This window comes from Carcharodon carcharias, chromosome 31, assembly GCF_017639515.1.
Source record: "Carcharodon carcharias isolate sCarCar2 chromosome 31, sCarCar2.pri, whole genome shotgun sequence".
In the NCBI taxonomy this organism is placed as follows: Eukaryota; Metazoa; Chordata; class Chondrichthyes; order Lamniformes; family Lamnidae; genus Carcharodon; species Carcharodon carcharias.
The window spans coordinates 5,919,050-5,937,752 of record NC_054497.1 but is presented as its reverse complement, the minus strand read 5'-3'; the positions used below and the strand labels follow the sequence as shown (position 1 = coordinate 5,937,752).

Below are 18,703 nucleotides of genomic sequence, written 5' to 3'. Positions count from 1 at the left end.
CAAAAAATACATCTTCTTTAAGATGGTATTACTCATTTGAACCCCTTGATTAAATTATAGTCTGTTATTCACTGTTGTATGAATCATCTGCACCCACTCCATAAGATTCTAACCTGTAACTCACTGACAGATGTCCATTATTCTATACGTAAATCATAGTTTTTAAATTGGAGGCCCCAGATCCTAAGTGTGTGCAAGCTCACCAGATATCTGTCTGTTTCATCAGATTTTTGTGTTTGTTGACTTACTGATGGGTTATTTCTGCTGCAGTATACTAATAATGTTTTCAGCAATTATAGCTCCTTTCCTTTCAGTAGTTCACTATTGGCTATCCATTATCGATAATCCATCATTCTACAGAGAAGTAATCAGAACCTCACAATTAGTTTGCAGCCTGTAACTTCCTCTTGGGGAATCTATTCTATTCATAAATCAATGGTTAAAGAATAATTTATTAAGAACCCCCACATTTACACTACTTTTGATTCTGCCCTCTGAATACTATCCTCTTTTCATATGTACATGCACAGCTCACAATTTCTTTTCTATCGATCTTGTTTCTTCCCCATTCTCTCATGCTACCTCCAAATTTTATCTCTCTGAACCACAACTCGTTGCAGTTCCCCTTACGCAGCTTTTTTTTACCGTTTAATTTTCCCTCTCTCCACATCTTGTTTCCCCATGTTTTCTTTTCTAATATCACCCTATCTCAACTTTGTTCTAGATACATTTCTCCCTCTTGTTTTTCTGCCTTTTCCTCCTCATCCTCCATCTCCTGCTTTCCCCACCTGTGCATACCCCTTCATTCTCACTACCCTTATTTGCTGCCTTCTCTTTTTTCATTCCTTAACCCATTTGCAATCAATCCCCCTCAGTATCTTTCTGTATCTCTTGCTGTACCCTTCTCTTTCTTCCTTTTAATCCATACTTTTTTCATTCAATGTCTCACAATTACCACCCCAGTCTTTTTTAAATGAACATACGATGTAGCAATCTTACACCTAAACGGAGCAACTTGATACTTAACAATTTACACTTTGAACTGTGCCTTCGATCCAGACCCCGCATCTTATACTGTGAGCTGTGCTGCGATTGACTGTAGCGCTGTGCTACTTTTGGTTATCTTTCCCAGGTCTACCATAGGTTATTCCATACCCTGAATTAGCTACATAAGAATTGCAACCTGACAGCAAGATAGCTCTGCACTTGGAGCCTGCATCACCTTTACACCTCCCATGGATGAATCCAGATACAGGAAGCTAATTATAGTACAGATATTTAGGTTTAAGAGCTGGGAAGTTGAAGAACACCAACTGGGACAATTTAACTACTGATGTCAACTACCTGAATACTTAAACTTGATTTCAATGTGTCTCCCATCCAAACTCCTTGACTGAACACCAGTTTGTGTTGCTATTATATTGTATTATTGTCATTGTTCTCTCAGTCCCTCTTAGCTCTTCAGTTAGGTTCCTTCCTGTATTGTTGGTATCTATTCTTCCATTTATAAACTGTCTGCCTCTCTTTCTCCATTCATTCATAATTGAAACAGATAACAGCATTTTCATCAATGATTTGAGTACTCTGTTGTATTTTCCACAAACAGCTGGTAAACATAACTTGTCTGTTTTTTTTAAAGAATTGCTTTATATAATAAAGGGAGCACTATATTTACAATACCTTAGGCTGGTGTTTCAATTGGTAGCACTGTTGCCTCTGAATCACAAGGTTCCATATTCAAGTCCCACTTCAGGGCTTGAGCACAAAAATCAAGGCTGACAGTCCAGTGCAGTGTTTTATTTTTTATTCTTTCATGGGATGTGAGTGTCATTGGCAAGGGCAGCATTTATTACTCATCCCTAATTGCCCTTGATCCAAGTGCCATGCTAAGCCATTTCAGAGGGCAGTTAAGAGTCAATCCCATTACTGTTCCTCTGAAGTCACACGTAGGTCAGACCAAGTAAGGATGGCAGACTTACTTTTCTAAAGGGCATTAGTGAACCAGATGGGTTTTTACTACAACTGATGATATTTTCATTGTCACCTTTACTAATTCCAGATTCTTATTAATTGAATTTAAATTCCACCAGCTGTTATGGGTGAATTTGAACCCATCAACATTAGCCTGACCATTTGGATTACTACTCTCATGACATTACTACTACGCCACCATCTCCCTATCTCTGAGGGAGACTGTCAGAGCTGCCTTCTTTCAGATAAGACAGTAAACCAAGGCCCCATCTGCCTGCTCCAGTGGATGTAAAAGATCCCTTGGCACTATTTCGAAGAAGAGCAGGGGAGTTATCCCTGGTGGCCAATATTTATCCTTCAATCAACAAAACTAAAACAGATTATCTGGTCATTATCATATTGATGTTTGTAAGAGTTTCTTGAGGGCAAATTGGCTTCTGCATTTCCTATGTTACAACAGTGACTACACTTCAAAAAGTACTTCATTGGCTCTAAAGTGCATTGAGATGCCCGGTGGTTATGAAAAGCACTGAGTAAATGCCAGACTTTCTTTTTACATATTTTCTTTGCTTACTTGGCTGCAGGATAAAGGTTCATTCTGCCTGACCTACGAATCCTCAATGACTCGGCTGTTCCGTGAGGGGAGGACCGAGACTGTGCGCTCGTGCTCGGTTGAGTCATGTAACTTTGTGACATCCATGGAGAGTAACAAGTTTTCGGTGAGCAGGGGTACTCTGCGTTTTAGGGATGTGGCAGGAGAGGGTGATGAGGGGTACTGTTCAGTTTAGGGATGTGGCAGGGGAAGGTGACGAGGGGTACTGTTCAGTTTAGGGATGTGGCAGGGGAAAGTGAGGAGGGGTACTGTGCACTTTAGGGATGTGGCAGGGGTGGGTGAGAGGAGTTGGGAGTATAGCTTCTCTTATTAATTCAAATGTAATTTTAACAACCTTAGTATGAACAGAGAAAGGCTACTTCCACTGGTTGATGAGGTATTAATGAGGGGGTCATCAGTTGCAAATTCTGACTGAAAGTGAAAAGAAAGGTTAGCAGGAGTTACTTTGTATAGAGGTTTATTGTGGAGATTGGAATGTTTTACCGTGGAACATGGCTGAAGGAGAGACCATTGCTTCAATTAAAGAAAACGTGATAAATATTTGAAGCGGTGGAATTAGTTTTGAATTGCACTCTCAAATTGTTGGCACAGACACAATGGGGCAAATGGTCTCCCTCTATACTATAGTTCTTTGAATTCCCAGCCAAGGGGTCACAGGTTTTAATTTCTGAGGAAGCCCAATGAATTGTCACTTGCATTGCTGGTTTGCAAAACTTAAATTTCCAACAGCAATGATAGGGGAGCATTTCGCTGTGTTAATACACACCAAAGTTGTTCATGCTGTTAAATAAAAATGCATTTCACACTCGTCGCACGGGCAAAATGGGCAGGTGGGCAGGCCACATTTTGCAAAACCTCATCCAAGGGCAGGATAAAAATGTTCAGCAGCATTGCCAGTGTGAGTAGTGAGGTGTTTAGGAGATTGTTTGCTTATTTGAACTTGACAGCTCCATCTCCATTCTGAGCTTCATTCTTAGCATTTCTAGGCTTAATTTCAGGACTCATTGGTCTCCAAGGCTCCCAGAGGATTTTGACCGTGTGGACCCATCCAAGTTTCAGACAGCTTTCTGTGACCCTGGTAGTGAGGATTGTGGTCTCCGCTGGTGGCACCGCCTCTAAGGAGGAAGAGAAGGGAGAGGAGGCGAGGTGTCGCACTGCAGCTTCCAGGGGAGCGACCTGTGGGAGGAGAGGTGCAGGCACAAGGGGCGCAGGGCCAGCAGGTAGTCCAAGGCGGAGGGGCCACAGAAGACAGGCAGCGATGCAGCTACCTGAATATGTCCGAGGTGCAATGCCGAAGGAGGCTCCGCCTCTCCAGGGAGACTGTGACCTCCATTTGTCAGATGATTGGGCCTGAGATCACTTCCAACTCTGTGGGTGGAAACCCATGGCAGTGTCTCATAAGGTCACAATGGCCCTCAACTCCTATGCCTCCAGCTCTTTCCAGGGGTCAGTGGGGGATCTTTGTGGAGTGTTCCAATCAGCTGTCCACAGTTGCATCAAGCTGATGACAGAAGTTCTATTCACACGGGTAATGACATTTATTCATTTCGGACGAGGCCAGCCAGGCTGAGTGAGCGAGAGGCTTTGCAGCAATTGCTGCGTTCCCCACGTCCGGGCTGAATTGACTGCCAACATGTGACCACAAGGCGCCAGCGGGTCAGCCAGCTTCATCAACAGGAAGAGCTTCCACTCATTGAATATCCAGATAGTGTGTGACCACAGGACGGAGATTCTGCAAATCTGTGCAAGGTACCCTGGCTGCTCCCATGATGCTTATATTCTCAGACACTCCCAGATGCCGTGGCAATTCAGTGCTCCAGCCCGACTGGATGGATGGCTGCTCAGTGACGAGGGCTATCCGTTAAAAAGGTGGCTTATGATGCCTCTCTGCCACCCAAGAACAGAGGCAGAGCAGCGTTATAATAGGAGTCATGCCTCCACAATGCGTTTCTGATGCCTGGACTGTTCGGGGGGGGGCACTACAATTCCCCCTAGAGCAGTGTCACTGATAGTGGTTGCATGCTGCGCTCTCCACAATCTGGCACTGGCAAGGGACCCACTGGAGGAAGAGGAACTTGATGCAGCTCCACAGGCCACAGATGATGAATCCAGTAGTGAGTCAGAAGAGGAGCCCGGTGAGGACGTGGTGGCCGACCTCTGTATCCTTCAGGGAGGCAGAGACACCAGGAACGCCTTGATCCAATGCTCTTTCAGCTAGGCTGCCAAAGATCTGCTTCCACTTCATCCCAGATGTCTGAAATGACCCTTTCATTTGAACTCAAAGTCCACTCAGTGCCTGTGCAATAAAGTTTAGAGCCACTCATGTCCAACATTAGATACTGGCGTGCCCTGCACTAAAATAAACAGAGGTGAAGCATACTCAGGCCATTAGGACAAAACCAAAATTAATCTCATTTTGACAATCCAAAAAAACTAACGTCATCTTATCTGGTCTTAATTCCCAGACCAGGAAACATAAACAAAACATTACACAACAGAAGATCACCTGTGATCAGTCCCTTTTGTGTTCAGGGTGCCTTAAACTTACGTTTGAGTGCTACGACTTGGCATGCGCTGCCTCCCCCCCCCCCCAAGCCTCATTGGCAGTGGCATTGGAGGTAGCCTGCTGACTGGTGTCTTGTTGGCCTTGATAATCTTGGCGGTCGTCCTCTGGCCAGTGGTGTCTCTGTTGGCCCTTCCTGGGAGGGAGCAGCCAGTGCCATGGCAGGCAACTCCTCAGTCATCGCAGCCTCAACAGATGCCATGGTAACTGGCAGAGGGACAGTGGTGCCATCATCCAGAGCACCCTGAGAGGGGCCAACAGAGACGACAAGCAGCTCATGCACCAACATGAAGTCACTCTGGACCTCCCTGTTCGCCATTGATGGACGGGCACCTGGCTGGTATACTGGGTGCCTCATCCATCTCCCACACTGGCACTGAGGTTATTGCTTGTGTGAGGGCTTGCAGGCCCGAGTGCAACCCCAGGAACCTCTGATTCTGTTCCTGGAGCTGCCTCTCCGTGAGAATTGCCACTCTCAATGGAGGAGGCAGTGCGCTCAGCCATGAGGGTCAACGCGGTGCTCATGCTCTGCATGGACTCCTCCACAACAGAGACTATGATACGCAGACCCTCATGGATCTCCACCAGATCCTCCCGCACATCCTGTTGGACATCCAGCATCTGTCGCCTAATGTCCAGAGGCTCATTTTCTGCCTTCGACTGAGCATCGTCATGGCCTCCAGCAGTGCTCCACATTCTAGCCGAGGATCGTAATGCTCACCAAGATCCTGGTATTTGTGCTGGTGCCTGGTTCAGAGAGCGGGCTGTGATGCAATTGCATGTGAAGCCTGATGGTCCTCTAGTGTCAGGGGTGGCTCTTCAGGGTCCTGCAATCGAGTCTGTGCTGGCAAATTTAAGGGAGAACAACAACATGTCATTAGTTTAGATCATCACATTGTTACTGTGCATGCCAGGCACCCTGGTGAGACAGTTGAGATCTGCATCATGGTGCCATCATCTTTCAATGATCAATGGGGAATCAGTTTTAAGGCTCCCATCAATGATGAGACTTTACAAGAATGTTTATACAATCCGAAACTCTCACCCCTGTGCACTGCATTTGTACCCTCGTCTGACACCCCAACCCCTCTGCGGCTGGTTGACTGAAGTGTGTAGCGCCTCTCCAGCTTCAAGGCGTCCTACTCAAATCTGGATAGGATTACGAGATTTGGGGTGTCTCTGCCTGTCCCGGACCATTCGGTGTTGTTATGGGCCCTCTTCTCCTGAAAGGACAGAGAAGCATAGATTAACCCACTCGCTACCTTCAGCGCCATTGCAGCCTGGCCAACCCCACCTGAGGAACACCTTGCAGGGCACACCCGAGCCGTGGCCCTCGAGCCGCAAGGCACTCATTCCAAGCAGCCAGGGCTCACCCCCTTGGCCAGCTCTGGTCTCATTGATAATTGGCACTCAGACTCCTGCACCCCCTGAGCTCCATGGGGGGATGGCCAAACCATAAGACTTCAATGGACTGATCCATGCCAACACGATAGTCACCCTTCCTGAGTGCGGCAGGTCGTTAAACCTTTTGCGGCACTGTACCCATGTGCGCCGCACATCCTCGTTGGCTGCTGACCTGCACTGCCACCACCTCCCAAGCTGTTTTTGTTAGGTGCGATGGCCTCCTCCTCCTATCTCTGGGAACAACGGTGTCCCTCCTGGCAGCCACCTCCTCTAGGAGAACCACAAGGCACTCATCTGAAAACTGGGGAGGCCGAGTGCCCACCCAACCTGCTGTCCCGCCTGGCATCTCCAGCTGTACTTGATGCCATAACTTCAGTGTTCACATCACAGAAGATACATTCTTCCCTGGCAAGGGGCTGCCTGTGCCGTTTTTAAACTGGCTGCTGGGTCACCATTGGACCTGGTGGCTGGCAGGCCCCTGCTTGCCCCTTCCCAACCATTGGGAGGACGTGTTTTGTGCTGGACAGGCCTTATTGGCCAGCCAGCGTGAAATCACGGTCAGGGTCTGATTGCAGGCGGTGGCCGGTTTCCCCACCGGTTGCGCCCGCCCTCCAAGGGTAAAGTTCAGGCCCATATATGGAATGGGTCATGTTATGAACCGCATGAGGTAACCATAAACCAACATAACCAAATTTACTGAATTACCCCCAAATGAAGAAATTACTAACAAGATTTCACTTTTTGTAACTTTTACTTTAACATGAATCAGAAATATGAGTTAACAGGTGCATGATATTTAAAAAGGTAAATTTCACCTTAAATAATGGATACAACAAAGATGCATTTTACAGGACCTCAAGCACCCGCATCACTCCCTGCACAAATGTGGCACTATGTAGCTACATAGTTCCGCAATACGTTGTTCTTTAATCACACACGGTAGGTCACGAGTCCTATCCAGCAACAGCTTTCACCTTTGAGTTTCTCAGGTATGGTTATAATCAGCAGGGAACACTTCTACGAACCCTCTCTCCATTGGGTCATGAGAGTCCCGATGGTGTAGCTTTTCAACCGACCAATCAATAACACTCCAGTTCATGGTTTGGAACTCTAACCCCCAGCCTTCTGGCTTAGAGATGAGAGGACTACTGATAACTGATGCAGTGGTTATGACCTCTGTACTTGGCCTTGGTGCCTCCTTGGATAGAAAAGGGAAAATCAGTCCCCCCTGCTCCTGATTATTATCAGTATCTCTTACTGCATTTGTGGCATCAGATTTGAGTAGGATCAGGCCTGGCTGATGTGCCCCCCACAGTTGAACAGCCTGCAGATACTCACTGTCAGAAGTCACCTGTCAAGGATGGCTACATGGACAATGTAACCGAGAGTGTTGAATAGCTGTGGAATAGTATTCCAGCAACAACCATGCCTGGTTAATATGAGAAGCATATGTGGGACAATACTGGGCAATTTACTACAAGAAAGAAATTCTTTACTTCTCAAGTAACGGTCTTTGTTACCGCTTTAAAAATTTAGATAGCAATATTTTTAAACATGTTCTCTTTACAGGTTGATGAATGCCTAAACCTATTCCGCATTGCTGCCAAAAATCACCAACACGTCAGCCGACTTGCCATGGTCGGACGTGGTGTTGATCGTCATCTCTTCTGCCTCTACGTGGTGTCCAAGTACCTGGGAGTCAATTCACCGTTCCTTCAAGAGGTAAAGCATTGTTCACTCCAGTTTAGGGAAATATGGCAGGTTGCAGTAAGCCGAGGCTTTGTATCCATATGTCACAGCAGGACTGGTTACTCATCTCACCATTGCCAACCAACAGGGGTGCTAGGTGTAAACAAAAAAGAGGGAGGACACAGAGCTCACTCTGAATTCTGTGTCATTCATCCCAGTAACTACGCCAGCAGCACAATAGATTCTGTGGCGCAACTCATGTTCTTGTCCAGTTTGCAGGAAATCAATGTTGAATTCAAAGTGTCAAAAGTCAGTGTGATAAGGATCATCTCTCACGAAAGCAAAATACTCCAGTTGTCAGAAATATGAAATAAAATCAAAATGCCGGAAATACTCAGCAGGTCAGACAGAATCTGTGCAGAGAGATGTTTCAGCTTGATGACCATTCATCAGAACTGTTCTGAAGCATTGGATGGGATCTTTTGTCCTCCCCTGTGGCGAGTTTGGTGGCAGGGAGCAATTAATCAAGCAGGAAGGTGGTGGGTGTGGACCCTGCGGCCTTCTTGCCCACTGCCAATTCAGGCCTGTAAGTGATGCCTACTTAAGGGCCTCACTGCTGGTATGAAACCAGTGGCGGGCAGGGGTGGGGCTTGTCATGTGGAGATCACGACAAAGCAAACCTGTGGGCATTGCTTGCAGGCTCCTGGGGCATGTGGGTGAGGTCTGTCTGTTTGAGGGAGCTGGCATGGGGAAGGTTGTGGGGGTGCCCACTGAGCCTCTGCCCTAGCTGCCATCCCGTGAGACCCTCACCCAGAATCCTCGTCCCACCATCACTCACCTGTGCCTGGGTCCATTGGTGATCCTAGGCCTTGGGGGGTTGGTGGGGAGGGGATGTTGTTGTACGGGCAGCAGCCACTGCCTTCCCTGGTGGTGGTGCTGCATTCAGTAGAGCTGCCAGCCTCTGATTGACCAACAGCTCTCAGCAGCGGGATTTCTGCCCCCCAGGGTCTTTGATCTCTTGGGAAGTCCTGTCAAGTGCCTGAGTGGAACAAGATACAGCAAGCCTTCCCAGAAAGCGGCAACATGGGGCTATCAATGGCTCTCCAGCCGTTAACCGAGACCCCAGTCACCTCCACAAGATTCCGCCTATTAATTGTGTTTCTCTCTCTGCAGATGCGGCCTGATCTGCTGTAAATGAAATGCACAGATTTAATAAATACAGTAGTATTAGTTAGTTACAGAATTTTTCAGAGCTTAATTTCATTTCATTGAAGCAGCTGATTCTGTGTAGTTATCGAGATACCAAGGCATGAAACTAAGTTCCATATTGCAGGTCCAATGAGGTTGAAAAAAATAGAGGAGGTGCTGGGATAAATTGGGAAGCAGTGATTAGGTGACAGCAAGTTTAGGTTTGACCGTAGATTATGAGAGGAAGGGAAGACCAACCGAGAGCAACAAAGGTGAGGAGATTGACCAGCTTGAGGTTCTGGAAAAGAATAAGCAGAAGTGCAGGACAAGGAGAAGTGATTTGAACCCAGTGTGAATGAAGGATGTTTTTCAATTGCTGGATTGTCATGGTTGAATGGACTCTTGTGCATTAAAGCAGTCCTCTTGTAGATTGTCTCATATAAATCTAAATGTGGATTTTATTTTAGGTGCTTTCAGAGCCATGGTGTCTCTCAACAAGCCAAACACCCATCCAGCAAATTGAACTGTTCGACCTTGTGAATCATCCGGAATACGTCTCCATTGGAGGAGGTTTTGGCCCAGTGAGTAACTTGACTTCTTCGTTATTATGCTTAATAGTTTTCATTTACATTCTCAGTCCCCTAGACCTCGGTGTACGGGGCACAGTTTCAAAACTTGCGGATGATACAAAACTTGGAAGTGTTGTGAACCGTGAGCTGAATAGTGTAGAATTTCAAAAGGACATAGACAAGTTGATGGAATGGGTGGACAAGTTGCAGATGAAGTTTAGTGCAGAGAAATGTGAAGTGATTCATTTTGGTAGGAAGAACATAGAGAGACAATATAAAATAAAATACAATATAAATGTAAAGTTCTAAAGAGATGCAGGAGCAGAGGGACCTGGGTGTATATGTGCATGGATCACTGAGGTGTCAGGATGGGTTGAGAGCACAGTTAATAAAGCATACAGTATCCTAGGCTCTATTAATTGGGGCATAGAGTACAAGAGCAAGTAAGTTATGTTAAACTTGTGGAAAACAATGATTCGGCCTCAGCTGGAGTACTGCTTAGAGTTCTGGGCATTACACTTTAGGAAAGATGTGAAGGCATTCGAGAGAGTGCAGAAAAGGTTCATGAGAATGGTTATGGGGAGAAGACTAGGTGAAATGCTCATTTGGAGAGCCAGCACATAATACACGACAGGCCAAAAGGCCTCATTCTGTGCTGTAATGATTCTATGATTCTCTCTCTCCCTTTCACATTAGTGTAAGATACATTGCTTGCCCAGTTGAGACGTGAGTGATCTTTTTAGGTCTGTGGCAATTACTCTATTGAATTGGCCAGGCTAGTAGACTTAGGAGCTTAGAATGGTATGTACAAAGCCCAGGATCCGGTATGTTTTTTAAACCACTCTCTCAACCTGCCCTGCTGCCTTCAATTGTTTATGCACATATCGCCACAGATCCCTCTGCTCTAGCACCCCCTAATGTTTATATTCCCTCACCTCATTTTTCTTAACAAAATGAATAATTTCACACTTCTCTGCAGCAAATTTCATCTGCCACTTGCCCACCTGTTCCACCAACCTGTCGATATCCTTTTGAAGTTTGACACTACTCTCCTCACAGCCCACAATGTGTATTTGAGTGAGAATATTGCTTTTGTCTTAAATTTAACAGTACTATGTGCTTATATTGTGTTGTAGCATCAATAAGTGGTGCCATGTATTTAGAAGGTTATATATACTGAACTGTGCTATAGAGAGCAGTTCATCAATAAAAAGACATGAAAATTGTTCCACCTCAGCGACCCTGAGGTAGGGAGCAGAAGAAGGCAACCAAAGGTTCCAATTCCAGTCACTAGTCTGAAATTTCTGCTGGAAAATGCACATGTGAGGACATCGGGTAAAATCAGGAATGGGCATCACTGTGAGGTCCCCACTGGTGGTCGACACTCTGCCTTGGCCCACGGATGAAGAATGCGCATTTTGGCAAACTCTCAGGGCAGTGTGGAAGCATACCTGCAAATAACCGATAGTTGAGCAGGACGTGATAACAACAGAGGTAGGTTCAGTGGTGGAATACGCAAGGAAATGAAGAGACAGAAATAAAGCTGCTGGACTGGAGAATGGCAAAGTTCATGGAGATAAGATTAAATTTAGCTGAGCAGAGAATTCATGCATATTTTATAGGGAAATACAGCAACATGATAGAAAGTTGGCTAATGGACAAGAAGAGTTAGGATAAAGGTGTTTTGCTGGGTTGGAAAATAGGTAGGAATGTGGTATTTCAGGATCAGTGTTGGACTCCATTTTATCATGGGTGTGTATAAATGATTTGGATGGAGTTTGGCAAGCAGAGAGGAGGACTGTAAAAGACTTCAGGAAGACGGAGACAATTTGTGGAATGGTGCAATTTAACATAGCTAAACAGGAGAATAAACTTTGCTGAAAAAGAAGCATGGAAAGGGCTGTGTACGCAACAGAAAGACACTGAAGGGTGCAGGTGAACAGAGATACTTGGGAACTCAAACACTTAACTAGTTCGATACCTGGAATGAGTGGGCTGTCTTATGAGGAAAGGTTGGACAGGCTGGGCTTGTTTCCACTGGAGTTTGGAAGAGTAAGGGGTGATTTGATTGAAGTATCCAAGATCCTGAATGGCCTTGACAAAGTGGATGTCGAAAGGATGTTTCCTCTTGTGGGTGAGTCCAGAACTAGGGGGCACTGTTTTAAAATTAGGGGTCGCCCTTTTAGGACAGAGATGAGGATAAATATTTTCTCTCGGAGGGTTGTGCAACTTTGGAACTCTGCCTCAGAAGGTGGTGGAGGTGGAGACATTGAATATTTTTAAGGCAGAGGTAGATAAATTCTTATTAGGCATGGGAATCAAAGGTTATCAGGGGTAGATGGCAATGTGGAAATCGAAACACAAGATCAGCCATGATCTTATTGAATGGCGGAGCAGGTTCGAGGGGCTGAATGGACTACTCCTGTTTCTATTTCTTATGTTCTAATTGTTTGAAAGTGCAAATGAAAAGACTGACAGTATTTTTGGTTTTAGGAATACAGGATTAATGAAGTGATGATAAATTTGTACAAAGCATTGGTTGGGCCATTCTGCACAGTGTTAAGGAGCCCTGTACAGAAAGGTCAGAGAATATATAGCAAAGATTTGTTTAGATGATGCCAAGGATGAAAAGCTATGGTTAAAAGGGAACACTTGAGAAACTGGAACTATTTCTGCTGGAGTAGAGAAGGCTAAGAATTTGTTTTTAAATTTTGAAGTGCTTTGATAGTTTGAATAGGAAAATGCTATTTCCTGTTTGGGAGTCAGTGACAAAGGATCAACAATTTAAAATAGTCATTGAGAGTGACGAGAGGGATGAAAAGAAATCTCTTTAGGCAGATTATTGAAGCATGGAATACTGTTTACACAAAGAAAGATTGAGACAGAGCCCAAAATTGGTAATTCCCCCAATTGGGAAAATTGGTAATCGTTTGAAGCAGAGAAAGTTACAGGGCCACAAAGGGAGCACAGGACAGTAAATTTAAACTTGGATTACTCTAGTTTGGGGATTATGGGCAGAATGGCCTCCTGTACTGTAAATTTCTGTGGTTTTAATAGTTATCATTTTTAGACAATGAGAGGAAAAAGATTAGAAGCATGACATTTTCACAAGTTGTTTCTTAATAAACACTTTATTCCAATTTGTATCTGTTAGCAATGAAAACACATATTCACACCAGATTAGGCATGCCCTCATCTAATAATTATTTGGAATTAGTCACAATTTTCATAACAAAATTATGTTGGGTCCTGTGGAATTATATTATGATCTGCCTGGTCATCGCAAGCATAATTGCATCTTGTCTAAGAGAGTACTGTGGCTACAAGAACAGGTCAGAGGCCAGGAATTCTGCAGTGAGTAACTCACCTGACTCCCCAGACCTTGTCCACCATCTACAAGGCACAAGTCCAGAGTGTGATGAAATATCTCCACTTTTCTGGATGAATGCAGCTCCAACAAAACTCTTTTTAAAAGCTCAACATCATCCTGGAAAAAGCAGCCTGCTTGATTGGCACCCTATCCACCACCTTAAACATTCACTCCCTCCACCTTCGATGCACGGTGGCAACAGTGTGTACCATATATAAGATGCACTGTAGCAACTCAGGCTCCTTCGATAGCACCTTCCAAACCCACGATTTCTATCACCTAGAAGGACAAGGGCAGCAGGTGCATGGGAAAGCCACCACCTGCAAGTTCCCTTCCAAGCCACTCACCATCCTGACTGGGAAGCGTATCACTGTTCCTTCACTGTCACGGTCTCAAAATCTTGGACCTTCCTCCCTAACATCAGCATTGGTGCACCTACACCACATGGATTGCAGCAGTTCAAGAAGGTGGCTCACTGTCACCTTCCCAAGAGCAGTTAGGGGTGAGCAACAAATGCCGGCCTTGCCAACAACTCTCACGTCCCACAAAAGAATTTTTAAAAACTTGTTCTTTATTCTTCACCCTTTTACCCTAAAAAGGGGTACCTGCACCATGCCCTGGTTGGAAGGACTGACAGATGGGCTGGTCCCTTAGCTTTTGTCAATGTTACTCAGTACACAGCTGCTGAGGAGAACACTCCGTGGACAAGACTGATGTTGGAAATTTGATTGCAGGGCAAACTCAGATCCCAGCGGTGGCACAGAACCATATGTAGAACCTTCAGTGCATTACATGGCTGTGATTAGTGTTCTAACCACTGCATTCATAGATAGACTTTTTTAGATAGGGTCTCCTTGCAGAGACTCCCTGAGAATATCCTGCTGACATTAATATTTGAAGAATGTTTGTTTGAGTGAGGTACCACGGAACTGTACCCTAGGAAGAGTTGACATCTTTCCAAAGAGAAGGTATTTAGAAGTTATTTGGCTAATCACATCTGCTTCTTTGTCAAACCATAGTGTGTGCTGGATTCTCCCATGATGCGTTTATTGACCTCCTATTGGGTATGCTAGCACAGTGGTTATATTACTGGACTAGTAATCCAGAGACTTGGACTAATGATGTGGAGACATGGATTCAAATCCTGGGGAAATTTGAATTCAATTGAATTGAATTAAATAAATCAGGAATAAAAAACTAGTATCAGTAATAGTGAGCATGAAATTACTGGACCGTCATTAAAAACTGATCTGGTTCAATAATGTCCTTTAGGGAAGGAAATCTGCCATCCTTACCTGGTCTGACCTATATGTGACTCCAGGTCCATAGCAATGTGGTTGACTCTTAAGTGCTCTCTGAAATGGCCTAGCAAGCCACTCAGTTGTGCTAAACTACTGCACTTGCAATGGTTCAGGAATGCAGCTCACCACCACCATCTCGAGAGCAATTAGGGAAGGGCAGTAAATGCTGGCCAGGCCAGTGATGCCCACGTCCCACACATGTTGTATAGTTTATATCTCAGAACTATGCAGCGATGACTTTAGTTTCTATGTGTGTAGGAATTTTATTCACAGTGCTTTATACAATGCTTTAAAATATCTACTCCTTGCTTCAGTTCTGGCTTCTGGCTCTTTTTACAGCTTTACTTTTTTTGAGTCCATACCCAGACTTAATCAGTTGAGCACATTGAGCATAGATCAGTTACCAGACTCTCATGATCAAACACAGAACAATTGAACACTACAGAATGCATTTACTCCCACCCGAGGAGGAGCATTTAGATGTAACAACCAAAGGGAGTTTTTTTTTCATTTAAAAGTAAGAGGTTTGTGTTATTGAAAAAGGAGACATGTCGAAGCTGTTCATCTTGCACTCATCAGGACACTTTGTAAGAATACCAGTGTAAGGGGAAAACGACAATTTATACTGTATGAGAAGAGAATGCTGATTGATTGGCAAGTTGACTCTGGTAGAGGCGTTGCCATGAAGAATGCACCAGTGATGGTAACTAACAGTTAACTGCCAAGCATTGTTTGAAATTTAAACCAGGCAGCTTGACAATGATTGGTCAAGGCATTGCCCTGAGGAATGAGTCAGCAAATGGTTGTCACTTATTTTGCCTAAACAGCATAAGTGACAGATAGTCGTTGACTCAGTCCTCAGGGCAATGCCTTGACCAATCAAGGTCAAGCTGTCTGGTTTAAATTTCAAACAATGGGCGGAATTCTCTGTGCCTGCTGTAGTTGAGTGTGTCTGGCGGCGTGTGTGAACAATATGACAAGAAGGCTAAAAATCTGGTTCACGGCGTTGTGAAATCAGTTAGCAATGGTCCACCCTGCCCGTCAGTGGCATCCCATGATTCCTGCCATTGGATGTCGGGAACCTCATTGTAACACACCTGCTTAACATTATAAGGCCAGCCCGCTGGAATCATCTCCCCACGTTGGATTGCCTGCCCACATCCGTGTGATTGCCACATCACTTTTAGGGGGGCTCTTGGGCAAGTCTCTACCTACCAGACCAGCCGTAAGGTGGGGGTGTCTTCTCAATGTCTGTAGGGCTTGCTTGGGGAAGGGAGAGACATGGCCTCAGGCAAGGAAGAAGCTGCAGGGCAATGGCTGAACTAGGAAGGGAGGTATCCCAGGGTGTGTGTGGGGGCGCAGGTTGATCTGTGCAAGTGGCCTCAAGATGGTGAGGACTGAGAAGGCAATCTCCAGAGGAGATCAGGTCAGATGTAGATGTGAGGATGTGTATGTTAGCGTGTGTGCTGATGTCCTTTGAGCTGGCAGTGAGTGAGAATCTAGTGAATGTATGATGGGCTTGTGAGTGGGTGAGTTTAGAGTCATGAGATTGTTATCTTAGCCTGGCAGCACGGATGAAATAATTCATCCTCTATCTGCATTGGATGGCCAACTTCTTCTGTGCAGTATTGACACTGATCACCACTGCCATTGCCTCCCAAGCCGGAGTGGTAATGCTGCTACCTCTTGTAGCCAGAGCGGCTGTAGAGGATATCACGGCAGGCCTCCACGGCGTTCAAAAGGCGCTCGAGGGATGAGTCACTAAACCTGGGTGCTGCAGTCTCCTTGCCTTTTGGGCTTGTGTCTTCTTTGCAGCAGTCCTGGGCTGGAAGCACTGAGAGGTGTGCATGTGGCTACACTTTAAATGTGGCGCCCGGTGTGATGAAGCAGCAAGGCGATGGAGTAGCGGGCGAATCAGAGCCTGCCCGCCATCCAAATGCCGTGCTTCCCAGAAATGCATGATTAATGAGGTGGGATTGGGGCGATACGGCATGAGAAGTCGCCATTACAGCCGATGGGTAAAACATCCTTTTTCCCACCCGCTACTGCACTTTGGGCAGAATCGTCCCAGATTTGCACTATGTTTGGCAGTTAACTTGCCTACTAATCAGCACTTTCTTCCCATACAGTATAAATTGTTGTTTTCCCCTTATATTGGTAAGCTTGCTAACTGTCCTGCTGAGTGCAAGATGAAAAACTTCCGTTTGTCTCTTTTTTCAGCAAAACTCAAGTTCTGTTCTACCAAGCTATTAGAGATTTTATTGCTGCAATAAATGTGGTTCAGTTATTGACTTGACAACTCACTAAGTTGGTGACTCTGGCTCTTTGTTGATTAGGTTGCAGATGACGGTTACGGTGTTTCTTATATTATCGTCGGAGAGAATCTCATCAACTTCCACGTCTCCTGCAAAGTCTCCAGCCCATTAACGGTAAAGCCCCAGTGCACACTCCTTACTTACCTCTCCCTGAGGTTTACTTGTGTGGGAAGAGGAATTATGCTTCCATCCAGCATTCAAAATCTGACATCTGGAGAATTTATTTGTACTATGCAGCTTGCTGTTAGTATGCTGGGTTCATTGATGGAGGCAAAGGAATGGTCCCAATGTGGTACGTAGAGCCCTATAGTATTAAAGCGGACTGAAGCTTGCATGTGCTGTCCTACGAGGAGATGGGAATCAGATCTGCGCCTGGCGTTCTGCTGTGCCGGGGTAACAGTTCCAGTTTGAAGCGTGTAGAGTAGAGGCAGAGCTCACCTCAGCAATCAATTACTTGTCTTGGTAAAATTCTGCAAAAGAGATGGAGAGGCAGAAGGATTTAGCAAAGGAATTTTAGTGTTGGGGTACACAACTGCCAATCGTGGGGGAAAGAGAGGAATGCACAAGTTCAGAGAACAAGGGGACAGGTTGTTGGGCTAGAAAATTAGAAGTACAGAGGGGTAATGATTTAAGCTCAAAGTTGAGAACTTGTAATGTAGTCAGTATGTCTGGACAAACTGAAGAATATGTATTAATTTTAATTAATTGGGTTCAGGTAGACATACAGAGAAACCACATTCCCTATAAGTGCAGACCACTGAACTACACTTACCTGCACAAAGGAAATAAAAGATGTACAGTTCTAAAATTATACTGACTAAATCCTTTCTCCTTTTGCTTTCCGAAAGGACGCGCATCGTTTTGGTAAACACATCACCGACGCGATGTCAGACATCCTCGCACTCTTCAATTTGGATGCGAAAAAGCCCTAAATGTTGTAATTCTACCTGCCTGACACAGCAAAAGGGAGGGAAAAAAACACTGAGGATCCCGCACACCCAAAGTTGCTTGAACAATTCGTTCTGCTAAAGGACTTGGCGTGCGTATGCACTGTTTTCTTTGTGTCAACTTTCATTATTTATTCATTTGTGTCAAGGGGCTGATTTTAAATTAAAAAAACAAAAAGCAACAACAATGCAAAGGAAAGGGACTTACCGTTGGAACTCTGGTGTGTGGAAGAGACAGGGCTTGAACATTAACATTAAAAAGCTGTTTTCTCTGTAGAGAATTAAGCTATAACATTTTACTCTTCTAATCATTCTCTGTTTCCCTGCCAGAGTTGCACCATGTGTATAAAAACAAAAAAACTGCGGATGCTGGAAATCCAAAACAAAAACAGAATTACCTGGAAAAACTCAGCAGGTCTGGCAGCATCGGCGGAGAAGAAAAGAGTTGACGTTTCGAGTCCTCATGACCGTAGGGTCATGAGGACTCGAAACGTCAACTCTTTTCTTCTCCGCCGATGCTGCCAGACCTGCTGAGTTTTTCCAGGTAATTCTGTTTTTGTTTTGCACCATGTGTGCTGCTTTGGCATTGCATGCCTGTGTTTTGTTAAACTTGGGATATGCTGCAGAGCTGCAGTGAACCTCCAAACCTAACCTAGAGACTAGGGGGATACCAGCATCTGGGACAATCAACAAAATGGGAGCAACTGATTGGCCCTGTATAGGCTGAGTGTACCAGGTCTGTAAAGCCTGGCTGAGTGGTGGAGAAAAGATGG

The 18,703-nt window shown here is 45.2% G+C and overlaps 1 protein-coding gene across 5 annotated transcripts in view; it reads left to right on the top strand.

Moving 5' to 3' along the window:
* The window catches only part of LOC121271726 (carnitine O-palmitoyltransferase 1, liver isoform-like), a 128,628-nt gene that overhangs the window by 102,577 nt on the left and 7,348 nt on the right, over nucleotides 1-18,703 (top strand). For 4 of the 5 annotated variants that reach the window (XM_041177918.1, XM_041177914.1, XM_041177915.1 and 1 more), the window contains exons 15-19: nucleotides 2,556-2,690; nucleotides 8,121-8,273; nucleotides 9,896-10,009; nucleotides 17,005-17,097; nucleotides 17,832-18,325. In XM_041177918.1, the coding sequence (XP_041033852.1) occupies nucleotides 2,556-2,690; nucleotides 8,121-8,273; nucleotides 9,896-10,009; nucleotides 17,005-17,097; nucleotides 17,832-17,915 (579 nt within the window). In that variant the 3' untranslated portion in view covers nucleotides 17,916-18,325. Of the gene's footprint in view, nucleotides 1-2,555; nucleotides 2,691-8,120; nucleotides 8,274-9,895; nucleotides 10,010-17,004; nucleotides 17,098-17,831; nucleotides 18,326-18,703 lie in introns of those variants that run through there. The other variant, XR_005941750.1, reaches the window with a different exon arrangement.